Below are 18,088 nucleotides of genomic sequence, written 5' to 3' on the forward strand. Positions count from 1 at the left end.
TGTGCGTGCGTGTGCGCGCATGTGTGTGTGTGTGTGTGTGTGCAGCAGTGAATGCACCGCTGTGTGGACAGGTACTCTGGTCTTGATGTGGAGTTTTATCAGACTGTGAAACACTTTGTGTTTTAAAACAGAAAATATTTGATCTGAATTTATTTTGAAAATCACCGTCACACAGCTGTCTCGTCGCTTTCACAGATTTTTCTGTGAACAGATGAGCAGCAGAAGTTTTCAGCATTTTACATTCAGATGTTTCACAAACTGTTGGATTGTCTGTCTGGGATTTCATAGCCAGTCATGTGACTGCTGTCCCGCCAATCAGCTTCACTGTATGTGAGACTCTTATTGTTTAGCATTAAACTTCATGTTGTCTCAGCCTTTATGATGTGTGTTACTGGCATCAAATTCAAAATAAGAGCATAAAAATGAAGCAACTGAAAGTTCTGACAGGACAATAAAATATCAATAGACTTTATTGAATAGAGTTTACAATGAAGATGGATGCAGAGCCATGACTGTAGTTTACAGAATCAAACAGCAGCAGAGACATTTCTGAGACAGAAAAATGTATATTTAATATGATAATAGAGAGCATAAATGCCCGATTCACTGACATATACGGCATATCTACTGTTATATTGCTGGGTGCTCATTTGAACTATAAAGTATGAAGTCAAAAAGCTCAGACATCAGGCTGCTCTGAACACTCAGTTTCACCTTTTTCTCCTCTTGAACTTTCATATGTAGAGACAGGATATCATGAACATTTATATCTGAGACACAGAAGGTCCGCCCACCCGCTCACCTGCAAACTTTAGCTTCACCAATCAGAAGAGACAAAGAGGCATAAAACAGCTCATCAGACACTCTGATCTGAGCTTAGGATAAAGAAGGATGATTTCCAACTGTCAGTCATGCAAAGCTACGCTGTTACAGTCCAGCAGTCAGAGTACAGAGATGGAAATAAGTTGAATTACACAGCAGATCATCTGAGGAACATCAGCCAATAACGTTCAGACTAAACCGCCACAGTCTTCCTTCTCACTGTAAGCGGCTGTCTCCTCCTCTCTGTGGAAAACCTTCCCATCAGGCTGCGTCCTCCACCTCAGCTTCACCTCCTCAGTGACTCCTTGCTCCACCAGCTTCTCCCTCACCTGAAACACAGTTTTCACACATTAACAGAAGCTCCTCATTAATCAGCCGTTGTTTCTGTAGTGAGCAGAAAACGTTGTTGGTGCTGTTTCTGGGGGAAATGAACTAAATGAACTGGCTGGGGATGAAACTGAAGTCTGGAATTAGGCCTCATTGCCTGTCATTGGTTCACGTCGTCTCCTCACAGTAATCTGAAATTAAGTGACTTCTTCAAGTTACCAGTTAAAAAGGTTAAATAATACAAATGGATGGGATTGCATTAAACGAGCCCCGTATCTCTGCAGCTGTGTGCTGTCACGTGTCCCTGAACCTGCACAGACTCACTGCTCTCTATCATTTCACAGTAGTTATAGCGGTCTGTTCCTTGTATCGGGGCCCGTGTGACCTCTGACCTGCTGCAGGATGGATTCTTGCACTGTGGGGTCGTTCAGGTCTGCAGATCCCGCCCTCAGCTGAACCTTCACTGACCTCGAGGCTGAAGGTTTGACATCTGCAGAGAAAGAAAAGGGCCATTCAATTCAATTCAATTTTATTTATACATCACTAAATCCCAACAACAGTCGCCTCAAGGCGCTTTATACTGTGCGGTAGACCCTATAGTAATACATATAGAGAAAAAACCAAGCAATCAAATGACCCCCTATGAATAAGCACTTTGGCGACAGTCAGAAGGAAAAACTTTTTCCCTTTTAACAGGAAGAAACCTCCAGCAGAACTCAGAGCTCAGGGAGGGGCGCAAATGGAAGAACGCAGTCTTACATATTTGTTTAATATGTGCGTTGAAGGACATGTCCTGGTCAAAAATGACTCCAAGGTTCCTCACAGTGTTACTGGAGGCCATGGTAATGCCATCCAGAGTAAGAATCTGCTTAGATACCATATTTCTAGGCTTTTCAGGGCCGAGTACAATAACCTCAGTTTGATCTGAATTAAGAAGCAGAAAGTTAGCGGCCATCCAGGTCTTTATGTCTTTAAGACATTCCTGCAGTTTAACTCATTGGTGTGTGTTATCTGGCTTCATGCACAGATAGAGCTGGGTGTCATCTGCATAGCAGTGTAAATGTATGCTATGTCTTCTAATGATGCTGCCTAAGGGAAGCATGTATAATGTAAAAGTGCTATATAAATAAAATTGATTTGATACTTTACTTAGGCAATCAAATTAAGATAGATTTTATGTTGTTGGTTTTAAAGAACTGGATGGATATTTTAATGTATTTTTTATTTCTATTTTTCAAGAGTTGGAGAAGTGCCCTTTTTTCATAACTTGGCCTACCCTTTTTAGTTTTGTTAATATTGGCAATAGTGAGAAGTACTATGGTTGGATTCAAATATATTTAACATAGGGCATCTAATTAAGGTAAATGTCATGTTTTTAGTTGGTAGAATCTGATGAGCAATATTTTATTTTATTATTTTTTATTTTGTTTTTCAGTTTTCCTCCTGAGTGATTGCCACCTTAACGTGGTCAGGGGGTTTGTGTGCCTCAGTGACACTAAGATCTAGACCTGCAGAAGCTGAGCCTTCAGGGGGGACACCCAAGTTGGTCAGGTTTTAGGGTAGAGGTTTGACAAAGTGCAATCCAATTACATGACAAAAACAGTTATTCAGAGCACCCCACATTCGCCTCAGCTGCCACCATGTGCCCCCTTTACATTTCTGTCTGCCCCCTCATATATGCCTGTCTAGAACCAGCCCAGCACACCACCCCCTCGGCCTGTGCTTCGAGATTTCTGGTAGTTAGAATGACTCGGGGGTGTTGATTCATTTAAACTAACATAATCATCCTGCTGCAACCAGGTTTCTGTAAGACAGAGTAAATCGATTTGTTGATCAATTATTAAGTCATGTACTAACAGAGACTTGGAGGAGAGAGACCTAATATTTAATAATCCACATTTCACTGTTTTACTCTTTGGTTCAGATGTGGATACTGTATTGTTCTTTCTTTGTAATTGTTTATGTTTAAGTTGTTTGTTGCTGGTTTTTAGTTTGTTTTTTGTCTTTTTGGAAGCTGACACAGTCTCTATGGAGATGGGTTTTTGGGGGGGTAGCAGGAGGAGAGAAGCTGCAGAGAGGCGTGTAAGACTGCAACTCTGCTTCCTGGTCCCAACTCTGGATAGTCATATTTTGGGGGGTTTAATAAATTTGTCCATATTTCTAGAAATGAGAGCTGCTCCATCCAAAGTGGGATGGATGCCGTCTCTCCTAACAAGACCAGGTTTCCTCCAGAAGGTTTGCCAATTATCTATGAAGCCCACATCGTTTCTGGGACACCACTCAGACAGCCAGCAGTTTAAGGAGAACATGCGGCTAAACATGTCACTCCTGGTCTGATTGGGGAGGGGACCAGAGAAAACTACAGAGTCCGACATTGTTTTGGCAAAGTTGCACACCGATTCAATATTGATTTTAGTGACCTCTGATTGGCGTAACCGGGTGTCATTACTGCCGACGTGAATTATGATCTTACTGAATTTACGTTTACCCTTAGCCAGCAGTTTTAAATTTCCTTCAATGTCGCCTGCTCTGGCCCCTGCCGGTGTCTCTAGCTTCACATGTCTGAGAACAGAATCACCAATTACCAGAGTTTGACCCCCGGCGGGTGTGTCGCCGAGTGGGGAAAAACGGTTAGACACATGAACGGGTTGGTGGTGTACCTGGGGCTTCTGTTTAGGACTATGCTTCCTCCTCACCGTGACCCAGCTGCCCTCTTTCCCCAGCTGCTTGGGGTCTGCCGGGGAACAGCTAGCGGGGCCTACGCTATCTTCGGCTGCACCAGCTACAGGGGCCTGGCTAGCTACGGGTGAATGAAGGGTGCGAAGCCGAGTCTCCAATTCAGTAATCCTGGCCTCCAGAGCTGCAAATATGTTACATTTGTTACAGATATCATTACTGCTAAAGGAGTAACTAAACATCTGACACAATGAGCAAGAAAGTGCAGGAGGGACAGGTGAAGTAGCCATGGTGCACGTGAAGATTATACTATGAAAACAGAAGTTATCTAAAGGTTTTTAATTAAATTGCTACGCAGATAAGCTACTCAACTACTACTTCCTGTTCCTGTGTTGAAACAGGAACAGGAAGTGATACTCTACCGCAGACAGAGCAAACACTAAATGACAGCGCCACCCAAAGCATCGGCAGTGCTGTGCCAAGAGTGTCCGGATGAGCCCAGGAGGACCAGACTGTGCAGAAACACAGAGGACAGACTCACCTCTGGAGCAGAGGAAGGGGCGTTGGTCATCACAGTTATGACTGTTGAAGGAGCCTGTTGATCCGACTATTGTGGCACAGTTTACGCTGTTATCAGGCTGCCTGGGCCCCCACGGCAGGTTGGAGGCTGTGCTCGAGTTTGACCACGTCCAGTATTTTCTGTACAGTCCAATCCAGGCATAAAGATAATAAGATGGCAACATAGAAGCGACCTGGCTGTTGTCCTGCGTGTTGGTGATGGTGCTCAGGTCTGTGTACGTCTGTCTGCAGTAAGACTGAGCATCAGACCAGGTCATTGGGTTCTTCACCAGGATGTGTTTGTTAGTCGCAGCTGAAACAAAAGATCAGACGGATTCAAACCTGCAGCTAAAATGTTCAGTTTGTCAAACCCTGGTACCAAAGTCTGAAACACTCACCGTCATAGCAGACAAAGTAATAAGTAGCTGAGCACCGTCTTGTGGACCATGATCCAGATCTAGATATTGTAACACACTCATTGGTCCCTGGCTGTCCCGGTGACCACATGTTAAACCAGGATGACTGAACTGGACCAGTTTGAGACCATTTCCAGCCGCTCTTGGAGAGTCCAATCCACGCCTCGGTGCTCCCCGCCCTTTTCTGGGCTTCCTGGATGAGAGCTGAGCTGTTAACGATGGCGAGGTCAATGTACTCATCTCTGCAGTATTGCTGAGCATCGTTCCAGGACTTCTGCAGGTCAACCAGGTGGAGCTGTCTGACTAACTGATCAGACTGAAGATGGCAGACCATCACGTAACCTGAGAGGACACGAGTCAGTCAGCGCGGTCACAGACTCACCTCAGCTCGACTATTTTAGTCATCAGGAGAATAAATTCTTTACATGCTACCACAACGCAAACTTTTTGTTGACATCTTTAAAGACGTGAATATATGTTAATATATGTGTCCTTCAAAGGATGTGTAACTCGTGTACTGGTTAAAAGCTGTTTTACGGTGCCTGTGGACACCTACACACTGGTTTCCTGCTCCAGGGCGAAACTCTCACATCAGCTTAAAAAGCTGCTTTAACAGTGCTAAGTTTGTTTTTCACTCTGGCCTTATTGCACATGTATTTGGACGATTTTTCCTCTTCAGTGTGCACAATGAAGGAAAACGACGTGTTAGTGGTCGAGGCTCAAAGCTGAACAACACGTGCACTAGGGCTGGGCCATATTATACCGTTCACGGTAATACCGGTACAATGTTAGGCAACAATAAGAAAATGAAATATCGTGATAAATATTTTTGGTCATATCGCCCTGCTCTAACGTGCACACGGACGTGGTAAAAGCAGTCAGGATCTTTTTCAGCGAGCTGACGGGTTTGCAGCGTTTCAGGCTTTCAGTCAGATTTCTACACAGAAAATAAAATCAAGACGTGTTTTTCTCAGCAGTGCACACAAACAGCCACGTTCATGCACTGACTCTTCCCTCCTTTCTTTCTTTACTCTTTTACTTCACTTTATACAAACTGTTACAAACTACCGACCATTAAACTGTCAATCAAACTTCTAACTGGACCCAAAGAAACCTTTAGAAGTTTAGTTGACATGACAAAGGTCTTTGGAGATTGTACGAGTGTTCCTGTGACTGCTTGAAGCTCGTTTACAGACACCTTTAAAATAATCCCTATGGAGCAGTTCACTTTGTGCTTTCTTTGATTTTCTGACATCAAAAGTTTTATTCAAACTGTAAATGAGGCGACTGAGATGAGTTCACAGACCTGAGAGCAGCAGCAGGATCAGTCCACACCTCTTCATGACTGAGAGCTGAAAAACTGTGAAGACGTCCTCATGAATCTCATCTGCAGCTGCTCGTTCATTATTAATCATAACACTTAAAGCAGCATCAACAAAGAGGCAGCTGTCTCTGTCATTCACTCCATTTCTATCTAATCTAATCATTCAAACAAAACTATCAAACATATTCAACATTTGAAACGTTCAACTTTAAAAATGTTGTCTTCCTTCAATTATCATCATTTTGTTTATTAGAATACCAGACAATGAATGTGTGAGATTATCAAATAAACCAAACATATGCAGAACATACCCGACACGATGAGACGTCTGTGCAGCTGTGACACAGTCAGAACTCTTCATCTGATATAAATGTCATCCTCGCTCCTCCTCCCACGTCCATCAGAGACTTTGTAGAAGTGGTTTTAGAAAGCAGCCCAGTGTTCATTACAGTGCATTTGATTAAAGATGCTCAGAGTCGTTTAACTGAAGATGACTTATTCAAAGTTATTACAGATGCAAACAGACTGACGTCTGCCCGACCACTTCAATGTTCCTTGAATAATCTAAAGAATTTGGAAAGAAAAGCATCTGATCTTCTTTAATTTTCTTGAAGATGTTTCATGCGAGAAGCTTCTTCAGTTTTAAGGTCGATTGGTGGTGAGTGCCAGATTTCCAAGCTCTATGGGAGTGTCCCCCAAGGAGGTCATGGATATGCTATTGATCCTCTACCTAATCACACGGGCCAAGGTGTGAAAACGGGTGTGGGTCACAATCAGCCAAGATTTCGGGTGAGCTCACTGTGAAACTTAGCCCCACCCTATCATGTGATTTCCTGAGTTGAAATGGCTCATGATGTGAGTGGGCATTAAGGCGTCTAGCAAGGATCACCAAACTGGCTTATTGATGGCAGACAGTTGGTGTCGAAAGCCTCTGTTCAAAGAGGGTTGTTCATTGTGGACATAGATGGCTTCTTCACTTGTCTTTCAAACCATCTGTCTTCTCAGTCCAAATTTTGAACATTAGTGTCCTTGAAAGAGTGACCTTTGTCCTTTAGATGCAGATGGAGAGCCAAGTCCTGTCCCGCCAAGGTGGCTCTTCTATGTTGTGCCATGCCTTTATGAAATGGCTTTTTGGTGTCTCCAATATAGAGTTCTGAGGATTTTTGAGATCCCTTCCCAGACACCTTAAAGCCCACTCCTTAGAATACAATGACCTGGATGACTGAGAAACCTCAATTTTCCAGCTGACGTGGCAGGTCCGACTTAAAAACTCCCACTGGTTCAGAGTTAGCTGAGGCCTCCAGCTCAGCCTCTGGTTAGGCTCCGGGCAGTTTCTATGAAGGAGCCGGTTGAGCCTCACAAAACACATTTTCAACACAGTTGTTCAATAAAACATTATTTATATGCCCACAATCGGTGTGGCAGCAATTTTTCACACCAGCCTATTAATCAACCAAAGACCCAGACAGACTTTTAATTCATTTGAAAGCCTGATGCTTAGCCTCGTCCACCCCAGCTGTGAAACTCAGAAACCAGTCTTACTTGTTATCATCTATCGTCCACCTGGGCCTTACACAGAGTTTCTGTCTGATTTCTCAGACTTTATATCTAATTTAGTTCTGAGCTCAGATAAAATAATTATTGTGGGTGATTTTAACATCCATGTAGATGCTAAGAATGACAGCCTCAACATGGCATTTAATCTGTTATTAGACTCAATTGGTTTCTCTCAAACTCTAAAAGAACCCACCCACCACTTTAATCACACTCTAGATCTTGTTTTAACATATGGCATAGAAACTGAACATTTAACAGTGTTTCCTGAAAACCCTCTGCTGTCTGATCATTTCCTGATAACATTTACTTTTACAATAATTGATTACACAGCGGTGGAGAGTAGACTTTATCACAGTAGATGTCTTTCTGAAAGCGCTGTAACTAAGTTTAAGAATATAATCCACCCACTGTTATCATCTCCAATGCCCTGTACCAACATAGAGCAGAGCAGCTATCTGGACACTACCCCAACAGAGGTCGATTATCTTGTTAATAATTTTACCTCCTCACTGCGTACGACTCTGGATACTGTAGCTCCTGTGAAAACTAAGGTCTCAAATCAGAAGTACCTGACTCCGTGGTATAATGTTACCCTGGAAGTGGTCTTATACTGGAACAGGTAAATCAACCTTCACAAACTGGGGCACAGGCGAGCCTGGTGTGGGGAAGTGTGTGACGGTATCTGCATTGGGATTCTGGTCGACCAGAGACTGTTCAGAAGAGAAGCACTTCATCTGTTACAGCGGTGAGTGGCATCGGCACCTTAAAGCACCACGACGAAGGAACAATAGTCTCTCAGATAGATAGATATATTTATATATTTATATTATTATGTACAACTAAAACACATTTAGTCGAAGAAAAGATATCATGATCAGCATTTCTTAAAAATATCAGTTTGTAGTTTAAAAAAGGCGAATGTTGTTGGTGAACATTTCCAGCCTGTGCTCTGACTCTGTCTGCTCGTTTCTCTTCCAGGTGATGCTGGCCGTTACATCCTGGTGCAGGACTCGAGGAGCTTTCATGGCGCTCGGTCCTACTGCAGGGACAGGTACACAGACCTGAGCACCATCAACAGTGTGGTGAACAACACGGAGATCGTGACTCTGCTGGCGTCACACATATATGATAGTTCAGTTCAGTTCAGTTCAGTTCATTTTTATTTCAAACATTTCAAACATGTGCCTTCACAATCATTACAAAATATCATTCCATTATTTGTTTGAAAAGGAGTAGGCTGAAGTATTTACTTATTTGTCCCTACCCCCTCAAGTTTTACCTCTCATTCATTAAATTTTTTTTTGTCTTAAATTAAACAAACAACATATGGCTGTGGCTACAATGTAGCTTGCCATCACCAGTGTGTGAATGGGTGGATGACTGGATATGTAAAGCGCTTTGGGGTCCTTAGGGACTAGTAAAGCGCTATATAAATACAGGCCATTTACCATTTTACATATGAAACATATAAACATATGAAGTAAAACAAAACATAACATACATAAATCAAAAACAAGAAATTAGCAAGCCCCACCACAGTATAGTTTCTTTCATATGAAAAATACAGAATGTGTATATTTGCAGATACACAAGTTATGGAAAAACAACAAACCAAAACAAAACAAAAAAACAAAAAAACAACCAAAAAAGAACCGCAACACCATTACCAGCAACATTACCGTCCTGGGTTAACCCCGTTTTCTTCATTCTTATACTTATTTAAAATTAGGTTTTTATATTTTACTTTAAACTGTTTTATGTTTTGACTGTCTTTTATTTCTTCTGTTAGACTGTTCCATAATTTAACTCCTGCAATTGAGATTGACATAGTTCTTAAAGTTGTTCTAGCACTTTGTATTTTTAAATTCCACTTCCCTCTTAAGTTATACCCACCTTCTCTTTCTATGAACAATTTACAGATTTCTTTGGGAAGCAATTTATTTCTGACTTTATACATTATTTGCGCTGTTTTAAGCTTCACCAAGTCTTGGAATTTAATAGCTTGCATTTTGACAAAGAGTGCATTTGTATGGTCCCTGTACCCTACATTATTTATTAATCTAATGGCCCTTTTCTGTGTTATAGTTATTGTTTGTGTGTTACTTTTGTATGTGTTTCCCCAGACCTCTACACAGTAGCTCATATATGGCAGTAGTAAAGCACAGTATAAAATGTGCAGTGCTTTCTGATCCAACATATGCTTTGCTTTCCCCAGGACGGCAATGCCCCGTGCCAATTTCCCCCGAACATAAGTAATGTGTGGCTTCCAACAGAGCTTGTGGTCAATGATCACCCCAAGAAATTTTATTTCATTTACTCTTTCTAAATATACATTGTCAACACATATTTCTACTTCGATGTTTTTCTTTTGGTTTCCAAACAACATAAATTTGGTTTTATCGAGATTCAATGATAATTTATTTATATCAAACCACTTCTTTAATATCGTTAATTCCTGTGTGATCATTTCCAAAACCTGTGGCAATTCCCCACCTGCACACAGTATATTTGTGTCATCTGCAAATATTACAAACTTTAAAATCTCCGATACTCTGCAGATATCATTTAAGTACATAATAAACATTTTTGGACCCAGTACTGAACCTTGAGGTACTCCACAAGCTATATCCATCAAATTAGATTTATATTCATTTATTTGTACATATTGTTGCCTATTCCCTACATAGCTTTTTAACCATTCCATAGTTATTCAGTGAATGGAAATAGATGGCTGATTCCCTCTTTGTCATATGCCTGGATTGGTTTGAGCAACAGCTGGGAGTGGTCCGATGGCAGCGACGTCCAGCTCCTGCCTCTGACTTTGCAATCAGGAGATGGGGACTGTGTGATGGTGGACCAATCATCATCATCGTGGCTTTTCCAGCCAAACTGGGGCACAGGCTTTTTAGGATCTCGACCTTTCTGACTTTGATAACATGTCGTATTTCAAACAAGCGGGAAGAAAATGTCCAAATACACAACTGTTAAACATGTCACTGAGATCAGTGGAGACAAGTTTGACAGTTGTGTGTCTTTGCTGATGAGATACATCACTGGGGAAGAATGAAATTCAATCATCCTGTGCTGGTTAGAAATCAGTCACTGTGTCTTTATCAGGTTATAACGCTTTCTCTCTACACTGTCAATAATCAGTCTCAGTGATTGATTAATGAGGAGCTTCTGTTAATGTGTGAAAACTGTGTTTCAGGTGAGGGAGAAGCTGGTGGAGCAAGGAGTCACTGAGGAGGTGAAGCTGAGGTGGAGGACGCAGCCTGATGGGAAGGTTTTCCACAGAGAGGAGGAGACAGCCGCTTACAGTGAGAAGGAAGACTGTGGGTCGGTTTAGTCTGCACACCAGGAAGTGACATCATCTGCTTTTACACTCAGCTCTCTCTTCATAATAAATATTATAAAATGTATTTAAACCAATTTATTATTGTTTTTTTAACATCTCCACATGTAACTGAGTTACATGTTTAAATGGAGCCTCGTTTGCTCTCACTCTGGTCATTTTCTTGCATAAACAAAAACACAGTGAGGACTGAAATATGATCATCTTTATTTGGAAGAGAAGCATCCAGTCTGCTGAACTGGAAACAGTTAAAATCATCCACATAATAAACATCTGCTCCTAAATCCTCTCTCAGAAAAGCTTCGTACATCATGTAAAGCCAGACGTAGGCTGAAAGTGTTCATTCAGGTTTATTTGTTTAAAGATATCAGGAGTATTTTCTTAATGCAAAAATCGGCCTTATTCAAATTCATCTGAGAAGCAAACTCAAACTGACCTCCATCAACCACCACATGGTGAGTGAGCTGTGAAACCATGAAGCCAGACTGAGGTCATAAACAGTAAACATTGCTCATGTATTCATCCTCTCTGACTTTCTTCTGCAGTTTTAGTCTGTAAGTGTAATAAAGCTTTTCTCACAGCATCAAACCTTGAACACGTCTGCTGCATCAGGTCTCAGGTTTGTGTCTTCATTTGAATGTGAAGCAGAGTTTTGCATGCGATCACTGTGTTTGCATGGCTGCGTCACCGCCTCAGTGATATCTGAGTGAAGCTGTAACCATTATAATTCTGGAAAGGGCGGAAAAGCTCAACTGCTCACACACCAGCAGATATCTTTCATTCAAAATGTCATTTTAAACATATCCAACACATATATTTAGTAATAGTTCCTCACTGTTTGTTAAAACTGCAAATGTAACAGTTGGATTCAGCAGTTATTGTGAAAATGTAAACCACATGAACAGCAATGATGTGCAAATCAATGAAATGAAATCCAGCTGTGCTGGAGCAGAGATTTAATTTCATTTAAGATTTACTTTCCAATTAAATCTATGATTACTTCAAAAACAGTTGGAAAGCAGCACTTTAGGGTTCAATACCCACTAGGGCCAGGTGTTACCTTTCTGCCCTGCCTCTGTGGTGGTTAGCCTTTGGTGAAATCATTCAGGGGTTTGACAGGTTTTGGTCAGTCCTTCACAAACCGTCGATAGTACCCTACAAAGCCTAGAAAAGACTTGAGCTCACTGAGTGTCTGGGGTCATGGCCAGGTTCTGAGAGCTCTGAGCTTCTCGGGATCTGTCAATCATTGATCTGATACAGGGTAGAATGCAAGATGAGAACATGCAAAGCAATAAAAGAAGAACTCCTATCACGAGTGGGGTTCAACGGGTTACCCACGCCTCTCTGCAATACAACATTGTTATTGTTAATTGTGATTCCTCATTATTCTGTTAATCACTGAGTTGAGCTAAAGTAAATCAATAATAACAGATAAATAATATAAATATGAAATAAAACCCCAAAGAGTTTATTTAACACCCCTACTGGTTAGGAAGGAACAAGCCCCGCCTTCCCCGGCTCTGCACCGTCACATGTGCTCAGACACAGAAGCTGTGTCCCAAAACGTCGGCCGCATCCTTCGGAGGACCCGGCCTTCGCGGTCTACGTGGGCCGGGTCCTTCGAAGACCGAGAAGGCCGGAAGTGCGAGGCCGTGAAATGGGACGGTCTAGCCTTCAGATTAGCGTCAGCGCTGTCTCGGTGGAGTTTAATAAACTCGGCCGTCTGCTCCTTGCTGTCTAAAATATAACAGGACACTGGAGTAAACTCTCGACTGTCTCACACTTCTGTTTAATCAGTTTTCTGTTTGACGTTTATTCAGCTGTGTGAAAATCCCGGAGGAATTTAAATTAATAAAGTTTTATTTAATCAAATAATCTAATAACTTTGATCTCAGCCAAACGATTTACTCCGGAACAAATAAAACACAGAAAAAAGGAAAGTTCTCCGAGTGACTTCAATATCATGTTTAACCTGAGTAGTGACAGAGCGGGGGTCTGAAAACGATGAAGCCGGGAGTCCGCTGCTCTCGCCGGCTGGAGTGATCATTGAACCCCCCGGCTTGCTATCGAGCTGGTGGGTACCAGACGTCTCCGAAAACGTCGGCGCACTTTTGCAAATATGCGATGTCTTGATAAACCGAGCAGATATTTGAAGTTTACACAGCTACTTTCTCGCCTGGAAATATGCTAAAAGTTTATTTTGTGACCCAGAAAGATTAATAAGAGTAATTTTAAAACTTAGTAGCAGCCGCTATTGTTGGAAACTGAAATTTGGCTGGGCCGCGCTATGAATTCTGGGATATGGTGGACCATGAAGGACACCCCTTTCCCTCCTCCACCTGCTGGCCTCCACCACTTGCTAATGTTACTGAATCTGTGGAAGCTCCGCGATGCCACCACACGAAGTAACGAGTAACGAGCCTATCTAAATCCCAGTAACGAGTAACGCGTTCCTGGTTTTGGCATAACTAGTTACCGTGCTCGTTACCACAATAATAACGTAGTTACTGTAACGTTACTTAATAACGCGTTAGTCCCAACACTGTTAATGAGTCGCAGCAATGCAAAGAAACACTGAATCATTTTAACCAACATCAAAGCTGTCACAGAAATAAGAATATATCCATGTGTTTGAATAAAAACAGACTGGGTGTTTTCTCACAGCTGAAACTAAAGCAAGAAGCAAAAGGAAGCTGAAACGGTGCCTCCAAACACACTAACAGACCTTTGTGGGCTTGATTTAAGACTCCCTGATTGCAGACGGATCATGAACAGGCTGCACTTGTGTTAGACTCAATTTTAACCACCTAAACTTTTAACATCATGCAGCTGTTTGACGGAGAAGAAAATCTGAGAGAAACTGATCACACCAACCTGCCTCTGCCTCCACCTGCAGGCTGTGCGGCTCAGAGACAGTCTCCATGTTGGTCTTCAGAGCACAGGTGTAGCTCCCAGAGTCCTCTGCAGTCAGGATGAGAAGGAGGGAGGGGCCAGTGTCTGAGAGGGCGTGGCCATCTTTGAACCACGTGACCTCCAGTTGGTGGAAAGTGCAGAGCAGTGTGACGGTTTCACCTCTGCTCAACTTTTTGATTATTCTCATTTTAGACGAATCTAAAATCAAAGTGTTCATTAGTTTTAATAAACAGTCGTTAATATTAAAGATTAATATTTGTGTCAGAACCAGGACATTTTTCTCTCACCATCAACTCTGACAGTCACTCCTGTCTGGTTAGTAAAACGTCCTTCACGATGATCAGCTTCCATCCTGAAGCGAAAGCTTGCGTTGTCTCCCTGCTGAACATCTCTGATCTGTAAAGTTTGTCTTCTTGTCTCCCAGATATTGATAACGAGGATCGATGTTTGCTGAGTCACTGTCACACACAGACGGAGTGTTAGTGTAGCAGTACCGGTGGTTCTGACACCAGAGGACTCTGACGATCTTTGGTGGAACTTCTGTTTGATTCACTTTGAAAGACTTCAGAGGTGTGAAGGTGCAGCGGAGGGTGGCAGTGGATCCTCTGACAGCACAGGTAGACCTGAGAGGATAGATCACAGTTTGACCCACAGCACCTAAAGAAGAGCAAACACAGAGCTGAGATCCGAACACAGTGACTCAGTTCACAGACAGAAAATACAGACTGCTGTGTGTGAAGCTCTAAAACAAAGTTTCCGAAACGTAAAGAAGTCGGGCTGCCAGGAAGAAAGGTTTGACGTGAAAACACAAGCAGCTACAATAAGACACATAAAAATGTTAAACACGTCTTACCTGCCAGCAGGAACAGGAGCCCACAGACTGTTTTTGTCCCAAACTGCCATCCTTACGTTTTAATGAGCCCACTGAATGACGACTTCTTTAAACGTGTGGTCAGCAGTGCTGATGAAGACACTGACTGACACACTGGGTTTGATTTCTTTGCGATCAGCTCTGAACCTCTTTTTTTTTTTTACCTCTTAATAGAAAACATTGAAATTTCCTATTTGTCGCAACATTTCATCAAAATGACCAAACAGTGGAAAAATGCTGCTGATGTGCCTCTCACCTCCCCCTCTCCAATCTGCTGTTTTTCACTGTAAACATCAGATTTAATGCTTCTGTTGAGCTCTGGTGAAAAACCACGCTGAACATCAGCATCACAGTATAACAGTCTGTGAAAGGATCTGTGGTACCCTGGATGTTTGACCTGCTTTCTGATCTTTCATTGGACAAAGCTTGAAAAGTGCATGTTTGTTATCATGTGTGATGTGCTCTTATTTTTAACCTACATGTGATACGTGGACCATCCTCGACTCTTTCCATCATCAGACTGTGAACACTGATGATGCTTTCCTGGGAATGTCTGCTGGATCCTCAGCTCGCCCTGTTAGCTGAAACACCGGGTTGTGACATGTGGGAGTCAGGATGTGATTGCTGTCAGTTGGTTGCCAACAGGCTGCAATCGTTCTTCTAATTTCGTCACTCCGGCTTTTGCCATGTTTGATTTATGCAACAGGTTTTTTTTGTTGCACATATTTCTTTCTTTTCTACGTCAACGTCACGCGATTCAATTCAGCTTTATTTACATAGCGCAAAATCACAACAAATGTTGCCTCGAGGCGCTCATATTGTAAGGTGAAGACCCTGCATTAACAAAGACAACAGAGAAAACACAAATGTTTCCTCTGAGCTGCGCGCATGCAAAACCTGCTGACGCAGTCTCCGCGCACAAACAATCCAACCTTCATTCAAATTGAAATCAATACGTAACAATTCATTTGAGGAGTGACGGTGGTGAGAGCGAGTTTTTAGATGTGAGAGATTTGTGACGTTTAGCGTGTTTGGAGTGTGTAGTTAATGTGTTGTTTTGTGGATAGTTTTAGTTTGTGTGTCAGAACAATGAGGCGGCTGCTGAATGTCGCAGTTCTGCCAAAAAGCCACCAAAGACAGATTAAAGTGTAAACGCAGGTGGAAGCAGGAGCAGTGCTACACCTGCTGCTGTCAGGCCTGCAGGGATCAGGCTGTGATTTTCTCCTTTGTAGTGGACACAAATAATTTGCGTGACTCATATTTGATGCAGAACACCTGATTGTTCTGTAAATAGTTTGAAATGGTTATAAAAACTGCCTCGGCTGCATTTTTAGGTAAACAGCTGCAACTTTGTTGTTTGCAAAACTCTTTTTTGAAGAATTAACTAGTAACTATAATTAATTACTTTTTCAAAATAACTTGCCCAACATTGGTAATTAAATAGTGTGTTTTGCAGACAAAGAGTTCCAGGACTGTCTCCCAGACCACAGCAGGAGCTTCACACAGACTCGTTATACAAGTCAGAGCATGAAAAAATATTGTTTTCAAAATTGGGGTTTAAGTAATTTTCACTTCCAATTTGGTGTTAATATACTGCACAGGTCATGGACAAGATGTTTGCACTTTTCACTGTAAGTGGGCTAATGCACTTAATTAGAGCTACAGCGGAACCCCGATTTGTTCCCGAGGGTCGAAGCACCCATCGCGCGTTCTGAGTGAGGCGATGCTGAACGATAGGCTGTAGGCTAATTGCTAACTAGAACAACAATAAATCGTTCAAGTGGAACAGCGAAACGCAAGTACGGAAGCCAAGGGGTTGTCACGTGATTCAGAAGACATTGTGGGCATTGGAGGCTCAGCCAATCAGAGCCAGCGGATTTCGTTACGCGGGCATTTTGCCGTAACACGGGCAGAAATATCGCCGTTCAGCGCCTTCATAACTTGAATTTTTCATGAAACGGGGTATTCGTAAGTTCCAGTGTATTCTAACAGAAATACTTTAACAGAAGAATTAAACTGCACACGTCTGATGTTACTCACAGTGGTCCAAGGCACCGCTCAGGGTGTTTGTGTGTTTGCGCAGACACATGAAAAATTACAGGCAACATTGCATACGATCCCCACTGCTTTAGCAACAGTGGGAAGGAAAAACTCCCTTTTAACAGGAAGAAACCTCCGGCAGAACCATGGTCAGGGAGGGGCGGGGCCATCTGCTGTGATTGGTTGGGGTGAGAGAAGGAAGACAGGATAAAGACATGCTGTGGAAGAGAGACAGAGATTCAGTGAGGACTAGGTGTTACAGTCCCTGATAATGCTTGTTTAGATGGAGAGACTCTTGAGGGACGGCTGTTATGAGGAAAGCCCAGAAACTTTGCCAGCAGCACGCATCGTTGTGTGCCTCAACTGCCGGTCTTTTACCCAGGCTAATCTGCCATTTTCCTTCCTTGGTTAGGTTTAGGGATTAGAGATCTGATCTAGATTATCATTTTAAATTTGGGACACATCATCAGCAGTGGACCTTGGATTCATCGGGTGTTTCGGCCATTATCACTAGACACCCTCATCCAAGGAGGCCCTGCCAGGGTTGGTCAGGCCCTGGAGTGTCAGTGGTTTATGTTAACTTATTATTTCTCTCCTTCTTTCTTCTGTTTAGTTTCCTACAGTTTATTTTCTATCTATTCACTGCAAGTTAGAAATAATACTCACCTGTTTAGCATTTATGGAGCCTCACTTCTTCAAAGGGATAGAAAAGGTGATCGAGAGAAGTAAGACAAAAGGGACAAGATAGGAGAGAGCAGAGAGGAGAGCTGGAAGGGGGGCGCCCGATCTGGCTTCCCACACCTCCCCGCCGGATCCGGCTGTACGCTCTTCCTCCCCACTGCCTCCCAGATAAGGGAAGAAGAGCGGAGAATTTCTTTTCTCTCGTGGTTAGCTGACCGAGTGATGTCAGCCCTTTTTAACCATAGCCAGTGACTGGTCCTCTCAGCAGTGTTAGCTAGCTCTCTTATAGCCTGCCGTTGCGCCTGTCCTCTGATCCCAGTCTCTAAGCAGCTTTGCTGTTGTACTGGCAACAAAGCCCCTGCACCCCACCTCCACCGGGTGCACCTTGATCTTCCAGCCTCTGCGAATGGTACTCATGGCCGTTGGTTAATGGTCTTTGATCAGTGGGTTTTGGTCAGTGGTTGTTGATCAATGGTCATGAGAATTTGCATAATTATGATTAAGGACCTGACCTCCCAGCCCATTGTTCCTTCAGTGGGCTGGTTTCAGTC

At 42.7% G+C, this 18,088-nt stretch overlaps 1 protein-coding gene and 1 pseudogene across 3 annotated transcripts in view; both read right to left on the reverse strand.

Moving 5' to 3' along the window:
• Window positions 1-14,863, reverse strand: part of LOC113032854 (CD276 antigen-like) — a 233,851-nt pseudogene extending 218,988 nt beyond the window's left edge. The window contains exons 1-3 of the transcript XR_013912340.1: window positions 14,813-14,863; window positions 14,233-14,624; window positions 13,907-14,143 (exon numbers count right to left, since the gene is read on the reverse strand). The product of XR_013912340.1 is annotated as a CD276 antigen-like (transcript). The remainder of the gene's footprint in view (window positions 1-13,906; window positions 14,144-14,232; window positions 14,625-14,812) is intronic.
• LOC113032855 (putative C-type lectin domain family 20 member A) lies at window positions 453-6,578 on the reverse strand. Of its 2 annotated transcripts, XM_080308595.1 has the most exons (6): window positions 6,435-6,578; window positions 6,106-6,159; window positions 4,782-5,141; window positions 4,367-4,696; window positions 1,542-1,639; window positions 453-1,151 (listed from the first exon to the last, which is right to left on the reverse strand). In XM_080308595.1, exons 2-6 carry the CDS (start codon window positions 6,140-6,142, stop codon window positions 1,011-1,013), a joined length of 966 nt encoding a protein of 321 aa, XP_080164721.1. In that variant the 5' UTR covers window positions 6,143-6,159; window positions 6,435-6,578; the 3' UTR covers window positions 453-1,010. The 2 variants fall into 2 exon arrangements, with proteins under 2 accessions (XP_080164721.1, XP_026041790.2); XM_026186005.2 differs by lacking the exon at window positions 6,435-6,578 and having other exon boundaries at window positions 6,106-6,428.
• Window positions 14,864-18,088: the final 3,225 nt, after the last annotated feature.

The sequence above is a fragment of the Astatotilapia calliptera genome, chromosome 11 (genome assembly GCF_964374335.1).
Source record: "Astatotilapia calliptera chromosome 11, fAstCal68.1, whole genome shotgun sequence".
Classification (NCBI taxonomy): domain Eukaryota; kingdom Metazoa; phylum Chordata; class Actinopteri; order Cichliformes; family Cichlidae; genus Astatotilapia; species Astatotilapia calliptera.

Coding starts and splice junctions, on each gene's coding strand:
- LOC113032855 (XM_026186005.2), bottom strand. CDS start 6,286: ATGATTAGATTAGATAGAAATGGAGTGAATGACAGAGACAGCTGCCTC. Junction 4,697..4,781: donor TTACTTTGTCTGCTATGACG/GTGAGTGTTTCA, acceptor CTTTTGTTTCAG/CTGCGACTAACAAACACATC. Junction 1,640..4,366: donor CCCCTTCCTCTGCTCCAGAG/GTGAGTCTGTCC, acceptor CTTTCTCTGCAG/ATGTCAAACCTTCAGCCTCG.